Source organism: Sander vitreus, chromosome 8 (assembly GCF_031162955.1).
Source record: "Sander vitreus isolate 19-12246 chromosome 8, sanVit1, whole genome shotgun sequence".
NCBI classification, from domain to species: Eukaryota; Metazoa; Chordata; class Actinopteri; order Perciformes; family Percidae; genus Sander; species Sander vitreus.
Genome location: NC_135862.1, coordinates 1,826,708 through 1,834,771, shown reverse-complemented (window position 1 = coordinate 1,834,771; position 8,064 = coordinate 1,826,708). Strand labels below are relative to the sequence as shown.

The following is an 8,064-nucleotide window of genomic DNA, read 5'->3' as shown; positions in this document are numbered from 1 at the left end:
CAGTGTGTCTGTCTTTATGTATGTATGTGTCTGTATCTTGTGTGTGTGTTTATTTGGGTCAAACACACAGGTCAACAACATGATGACCTGGCTGGCTCGACACATACACTCGCGTAAACAAATGAGGAGACGCCAAAACTATGGCTGCAGCGCGCTGGCCTACACGGACGCTATGTTAATCTATTACGTGGCTGGTACAATTTGAACATTTATTATTAGCTGTTTGGCTGGTGGATGAGAAAGTTAAGTCTGAACCCTGATAGTAATGAGAGAGGGAGGGGGGGGGAAGGGGGGGGATGGATGGATGGATGGATGGATGTGAAATGAGCCTCAACACAGAAACTGTTGTTGTTGCTCAGCTGGTTTGTCTAGCTGGCCACACCCACTCAGTGATGTAACCGCAGACTCTGTGACCCAATGTACAAAAGAAATATCCAGCTGTGACTGGTGTAGTTATAATTAAGGGTGTGAATATTTACATGCTTCACGATTCCATATCTTCTCAACACTATTATGTGTGTGTGAGATAACCTTCTCATTACCTCACACGTTACAACGTACTATGCTACTTGCACACTGGTTACTTCATATGAATGTTATAGTAATAATAATAATAACATACTATGTATGTAGGTTGTACATTTTTATTCTCACACTTGTATACATTCTTTTTCATTCCTCTAAGTATATATTAGTATATATTTTTCCAGGAGTTATTCTTATCCATCCATCCATTCATCAATGTGAGCATCAAGACTAACTAAATGATACTCAGATACTCAGAAATACTCGGATCTAATGATTGTAGTTGGTCCCCACTGAACTTCTTTAACATGTTTTTGTCTTTAAGCTTTTTGAGTTTTATTAATCTATTATCTGCTCTAGCTTTTCCCAAATTTTTAGACAGATATGGCGATAACGGTCCAAAAATGATGTCAAATTGATGTCAAAATTTTTTCATTATTAAAAAACGGCACATTTTCTTGAGCACAGACGCTCGAAAACCCGGCAAAATACACGCACCGTAAGTCTCCCACAAACCTCCGGAAAACACTGTTACTGCTCATGGTTTTCATCAACAATTGAAGCAGTCCGATATCTATGAACTCCCCCTTTAGATGTTTCTGCTCCAAAAAGAGACTTCCTGAACACAGCAGACAAACATTAAAGAAGCAGCAACTGAAAAAAAATCATCAAGTAACATCAGTTCGCACTTCCCCATTGCGATGCATCATAGAAACTATTAATATCAACACCCTGAGTAGTAATGCTTGTTTGTTTATATATCCTTTTTGCACATCCTGCTACATTTTTTGGACATGTTTTAGTACACTCCTGCACGATTAATCGTTATGAAATCTCGATTCACCCTGAGTCAAACATTTATTTTATGACGTTGATTCTCATTTAAATGTACGAGCCGACTGCATCACAAACGCCACGACTGTCTTCTGTGAGTTTTAAACGTAGACGGTATAAAAATAGGTTTCAAAGAGCTCCCAAGCGCTGCAGAGCTCTCCCTTCTCTCCACTGAAGCCTCTGTGTTTACAGGCTGGTGGTGATGACCAATGTGAAATACAGGACATTCGCCACCGCGACTCCCGACAGCCGCTGCCGCCAAGGAGCTGCTGCCGCCCATCGAGGCGTGACGGGCGTCGCGCTGAAAAGTGCCGCACGCTCCCTGGAGCTGGCGGCCATCCGCGCCGACCGCGACGCCCCTGCACATGGAGGGGCTGATGATCCGCGAGCGCGCCTCGGCTCCGACAACATCGACGTGTCGCACCCGATCATCTATCGCGCGCGCCGTCTTCACGCCGACAACATGGAGTTCGAGCACTGCATCAAGCTGTGGCTGCACGCTCCCGCCTGCGGCAGAAGGGCAACCGAAACACGCACAAGGACCTCCTGCGCTCGCCCAGGTCTTCACAGATGGTGCACCTGAAGGAGCGCGTGCTGGCCACGGCCGTGGAGCAGGTGCTGAGCTGCAGCGTGCTGGAGATCCGCGCAGCATGGCGCGTGGAGGCGGCCGCAGAGCGAGCCCGAGCTGCCGCAGGCTCCTGGGACAACTACGAGTCCAACGTCTTCACCTTCCTGTACCTGACGTGCATCTCCAAGCGCTGCAGTGCTCTCCCTTCTCTCCACTGAAGCCTCTGTGTTGTGATGACCAATGTCCTCTAGGGGCCAAAACACATCTCTGTTTGGTGCTGCCCATTAGTTTTGTTTTGTCGTGGTTCATGTGTGCAGTAAACATTACACTCCGTCAGAAAGAAATCGTGGTTCATGTTTTCCCCCAAATCGTTGTTAAATAGCTATACGTAGGTAGGGTTGGGTACCGAAACCCGGTTCCACTAGGGAGCCGGGTTCCTACGCATCCGGTAGGAATCAGACCGGATTAGAACCGGGTTCCACTTAATGTGTCGACTGAAATATTTTCCCTCCGTCGCTCCGAAACGGACGTAGAAATATCACTTTCTCTGTAGTCTGCTGTTAGCTAGCTACCGTAAATGTAGGCTACTCTTAAAATGCCATATCTTCCCTCTGGGCTCCCCAAAACGGACGTAAAGGCTTATTAATCGTTCACGTTTCAGTTTTTCAACAATCGGTTCAGCATCGGAATCGTACAAATCCAAACGCCACCCCAACCCTGCGTGTTTGTTCGATGGAGCATACTAATGAATTGTCCTGTATTTCTTTTCTTTCGTCCTGTTTTACTTAGTTTGATACAGCAAATGTTGCTGCTGCGTATCTTTTGTCCTTTTTATTGTAATATCTACCTGATGAATGGACCACAGATGGATATTAGCTCTTGGGCTACAATCTGGCACTTTTACGTGTACTTCTGTACATGTTCATCAAATGGGCATTGTCCTGAAATAAAAAATAAAAAAAAATAAACATGTATGCGTTTATTTGTTTCTGTATTTATTGTTTGTTTATTTTATATTATTTTTATGTATGCACCGTCGACCAAAGCACAGTCCTGGTAAGTGCTGCTTACAGCCATTAACAGCAGTGTCTCCCGTGTGTCTCCCGTCTGTCCCGCAGCTACGTCATCGACGGTGCGACGGCGCTGTGGTGCGCGGCCGGGGCGGGGCACTTTGAGGTCGTGCGCCTGCTGCTGACTCACCGCGCCAACGTCAACCACACCACGGTCACCAACTCCACGCCGCTGCGGGCCGCCTGCTTCGACGGGCGCCTGGACATCGTGCGCTACCTGGTGGAGCACGACGCCGACATCCGCATCACCAACAAGTACAACAACACCTGCCTGATGATCGCTGCCTACAAGGGCCACGCCGACGTGGTCAAGTTCCTGCTGGAGCGGGGCGCCGACCCCAACGCCAAGGCCCACTGCGGCGCCACGGCGCTGCACTTTGCGGCCGAGGCCGGCCACCTGGAGATCGTCACGGAGCTGGTGCGCTGCAAGGCCAGCATGGTCGTCAACGGACACGGCATGACCCCGCTCAAGGTGAACAGAACAGGCAACACAACCCTTAGTAATAACGCTGTGGGTGTGTGTGTGGGTGTGGGTGTGGGTGTGTGTGTGTGTGTGTTCCATGTATGTGGGTGGTAGGTTGAGTGAGACACTGACAGTGATAGGCTTCGGAGCGAGTAGCTTCCTCCCACTCTGATCATAGTGAGAGAAAGTGTCTCCCTCTCACAACAACATCAAGGATGTCTTGTTGTTTATGGAGAAGGAGAGCCAGGAAGTGAGTCGGGGGAAATGTGACGGCACAGCAGTGTCTCATAATTACAGCACGGGCCACTATTTTTAAGTTTTGTGTGTAGTATATTCAGCTTGTGTGTTTTGAGGGCCGCCACTAACGATTATTGTCATTGAAGGTGGCCGCCGAGAGCTGCAAGGCGGACGTGGTGGAGCTTCTGCTGGCGCACGCCGACTGCGACCCGCCCAGCCGCATCGAGGCGCTGGAACTGCTGGGCGCCTCGTTCGCCAACGACCGCGAGAACTACGACATCCAGCGGACGTACCACTACCTGCACACGGCCATGACGGAGCGCCACCGCGACCCCGACAGCGTCGTCGCCAAGGAGCTGCTGCCGGCCATCGAGGCGTACGGCGGCCGCGCCGAGTGCCGCACGCTCCCGGAGCTGGAGGCCATCCGCGCCGACCGCGACGCCCTGCACATGGAGGGGCTGATGATCCGCGAGCGCGTCCTCGGCTCCGACAACATCGACGTGTCGCACCCGATCATCTACCGCGGCGCCGTCTACGCCGACAACATGGAGTTCGAGCACTGCATCAAGCTGTGGCTGCACGCGCTCCGCCTGCGGCAGAAGGGCAACCGAAACACGCACAAGGACCTCCTGCGCTTCGCCCAGGTCTTCTCCCAGATGGTGCACCTGAAGGAGCGCGTGCTGGCCACGGCCGTGGAGCAGGTGCTGAGCTGCAGCGTGCTGGAGATCCGGCGCAGCATGGCGCGCGTGGAGGCGGCCGCGGCCGCAGCGGAGCCCGAGCTGCCGCAGGCCCTGGACAACTACGAGTCCAACGTCTTCACCTTCCTGTACCTGACGTGCATCTCCACCAAGACGACGTGCGGCAGCATGGAGCGCGCGCGCATCAACAAGCACATTTACGACCTGATCCAGCTGGACCCGCGCTCGCGCGACGGCGCGTCGCTGCTGCACCTCGCCATCAGCTCCAACACGCCCGTGGACGACTTCCACACCAACGACGTGTGCAGCTTCCCGAGCGCGCAGGTCACCAAGCTGCTGCTGGACTGCGGCGCGCAGGTCAACGCCGTGGACCATGAGGGCAACACGCCGCTGCACGTCATCGTGCAGTACAACCGGCCGATCAGTGACTTCCTCACGCTGCACGCCATCATCATCAGCCTGGTGGAGGCCGGCGCCCACACGGACATGGCCAACAAGCAGAAGAAGACGCCGCTGGACAAGAGCACGACGGGCGTGTCGGAGATCCTGCTCAAGACGCAGATGAAGATGAGCCTCAAGTGCCTGGCGGCGCGCGCCGTCCGCCTGCACCAGATCACCTACCGCAACCAGATCCCCAAAACGCTCGAGGAGTTTGTCGAGTTCCACTGAGAAAAACGGAACCCGGAGGACAAAAAGACTCTTTGTTCTTTTTAAAAAAAAAAAAAAAAAAAAACCCTTTCTTATAATTTTCTAACAAATTCAAACGGTGCTGAAGATGATGGTTCAGTACTAAAAAAAAAATTTTTCAGCGTTTTTATAAAGAAGTGGGTTGGCTTTTTTACACACACACACACACACACACACACACAGACACACACATAAGTCAACAGACAGACAGACAGACGCACACACTCTCTCGCTCTCTCACACACACACACACACACACACACACACACACACACACACACACACACACACACACACACACACACACACACACACACACACACACACACACACACAAACAGACAGACGCACACACTTTCACTTTCGCTCTCTCACACACACAGACACACACACACACACACACACACACACACACACACACACAGACAGACAGACAGACGCACACACTCTCGCTCTCTCACACACACACACACACACACACACACACACACACACACAAACAGACAGACAGACAGACGCACACACTCTCTCGCTCTCTCACACAGACACAGACACACACACACTTCAGCAGGGTTCAAAATCAGCACCATTTACCAGCCAAATACTGGTAAAATATTCTAAGTGGCACAGAGCTTTACTCAGCAGCCCAAAACAGCCAGCGGGGATCTATTGAGTGGTTGGTCAAATGTCAACATGCACTAACCATTTGGCTGGTGGATAAAGAAGTTCATTTTAAACCCTGATTTTAAGTATTAACTGCTGAGTACTAGAGATGTTTGGATACTGGTTTTCCTTCCCGATTCCGATACCTGATACCTTTCATATCGGCCAATCTATTTTAGGTTTTTAACAGCTGTATAAACCGTCTCTGGGTGAACTCTCCGCTGGCAGACCAAAACCAGAAATCAATGCCAATGTCTGCAACCAATGATGGTTTTCATTATTGATTAACCTGCCGATTATTTTCTAGATTCGTTGTTTTGGTCTATTAAAAATGTCCATCCTAGTTTCTCAAAGTCCAAGGCGATGTCTGTCTTTAACCCTCTCGTTGTCCTCCCGGGTGAAAACCTTATTCAACGTTTTCTACTCTTTTTTTTTTCCGCCAGTATATACACCCCTCAAACCAACTTTACAATTACTTATTAAAAATTCATGCTCAATAAACCTCATTTATATGATTTTATACCTCATGTTTTTAGTTAAAAAGCTGAAATTATGAAATATTTTGACTGATTTTAAGTTGAAATCAGAGGAAGACTTTTGTCAGAGTTTAGTCAGGAAATGGTTTTTAAAACATTTTAAACCATTTTTTCTTTTTCCAAATGCTGTGAAATATAATATAACATCCGGAAATTCAATGATATTGCGAAGAACGTTGTATTGAACCAACCCTGTTGTTGTTTTTTGGGGCAGTTTGGGTAAAAGAAACAGGAGGGTAAATGTCTTTGTTTAGTTTTTCCCAGTCCCAAACCCAGATATTCAGTTGGCTATGATATGAAATTAAAGAAAGAGCAGGGAATCTCCATATTTAAGGGACTGATAACTGCATTTTTCTGCCTTTTTTCTTTTATTTTTTGCATGAAAAATTGCTTTAACAATGAAATCGTTAATCAGCATAGTCGGTGATTTCGATCAACCAATCGTTTGAGCTCTAACTTCTTCTCGCCGCTCTAAAAGACAGTGGTTGTGGTAGCACAGGAGAGTTGATTTCTGGCTTGGTCTGCTTGCGGCACAGCTGGGTGGGGGGGGGGGTCGTTTTTGTTTAATGTCTTTCGGGGCTACATTACGTGGTATCGGATCGGTGCGCAGACTCGTCCGTACCGGCATCTTAGGCAGTATGGGAGGCTTCTCCGAGATCATCGGTATCAAAACGACTCGAAGTCCGTCTGTGTCTCTTGGGGCTGCAGCGAGGCGTCATCAGGAAACTCTGGGCAGGTTCCTGCTGCGAGAGCAGAGAGAGAGAGAGAGCGTTGGTTTGCCTTATCTCCATGACGGCGTGCCGCCATGTTACTGCGACGCCACAGTCTGAGTGAGCGAGCGTGACGGAGAGCTACACGGACAGAATGAATGAGTGTCTGCAGGCGGCCCCACCCCCCCTTCCTGCCTCACGTGCGTTAACCCCACACGTCGGCCGCCACACGTGATTGTTTTTTGTTTTTTTTAACGGGAAAAGTAGTTTTCTCTGGCTTACGTTTTTACTGCGACAACAACAACGGGCCGGCGGGGAAAGACGGTCCGGTTAAGGAGACGTGATGCGACTGCGGTGCGGAAGTTCTACCAACTATCAGGCTTTTAGTTCGTCGTATGTTTGAATAAATGGTTTACTGCCAGTCGTTGTTTGCTGGCCTGGGTATCGCCACTGCAATGTTCCCCATACTTTGATTTATCTGTGGCGGCCCGCCACAATATCAACGTTGACCCCCACAAATTGATTTTCTACTTTATTAATATTTTAAATGGTAAAAGCATATGTCATTGTAGAGCTGTGCACAGCATATTCATTTACTCAGCTGCTCCTTTTCGTGCACGGCGGCGGCTCAACCGCAGTAAGCCTCTGGCTCCTACCGTTTACCGTGTGTCTACAGTTAGTAAGTCTCTTTCTCTCTGCCGCTGTTTTTCCACATATAGCCTAGCGTTAGCTACGTTAGCTAACGTTAGCACTTGTTCCGGAGGAGCTCTGGCCAGCGTAAGTCGAGGGCGACGTCACCTGGTTTGCTGCGGCAGCTTTAGCTTTTGGTTGGTAACGTCTGAGGGGGACAAAACACGGGAGAGATGTTAATGTTGAGATCCAAAAGGTAAAAACAAAAGTTCATCACCTCTGATCATATTTTTTGTTGATTTGCCGGCGACATGTAGGACTTTCCATTATTGTCTTTTGGAGCATAAAGACTTAAAGGCTTTTAGGAATCAGTTTCTATGACTTCACATGGATTATTTATTTATTTGTCGGCACATCGTGCTGCTGCTGCTGCAAGTGTCTTC

The 8,064-nt window shown here is 49.2% G+C and overlaps 1 protein-coding gene across 1 annotated transcript in view; it reads left to right on the top strand.

Annotated features, from left to right (window-relative positions):
• Window positions 1–8,064, top strand: part of fem1b (fem-1 homolog b) — an 11,647-nt gene extending 3,583 nt beyond the window's left edge. The window contains exons 2-3 of the mRNA XM_078256356.1: window positions 3,046–3,469; window positions 3,844–8,064. Coding sequence (XP_078112482.1) covers window positions 3,046–3,469; window positions 3,844–5,064 — 1,645 coding nt within the window. The 3' untranslated portion in view covers window positions 5,065–8,064. The remainder of the gene's footprint in view (window positions 1–3,045; window positions 3,470–3,843) is intronic.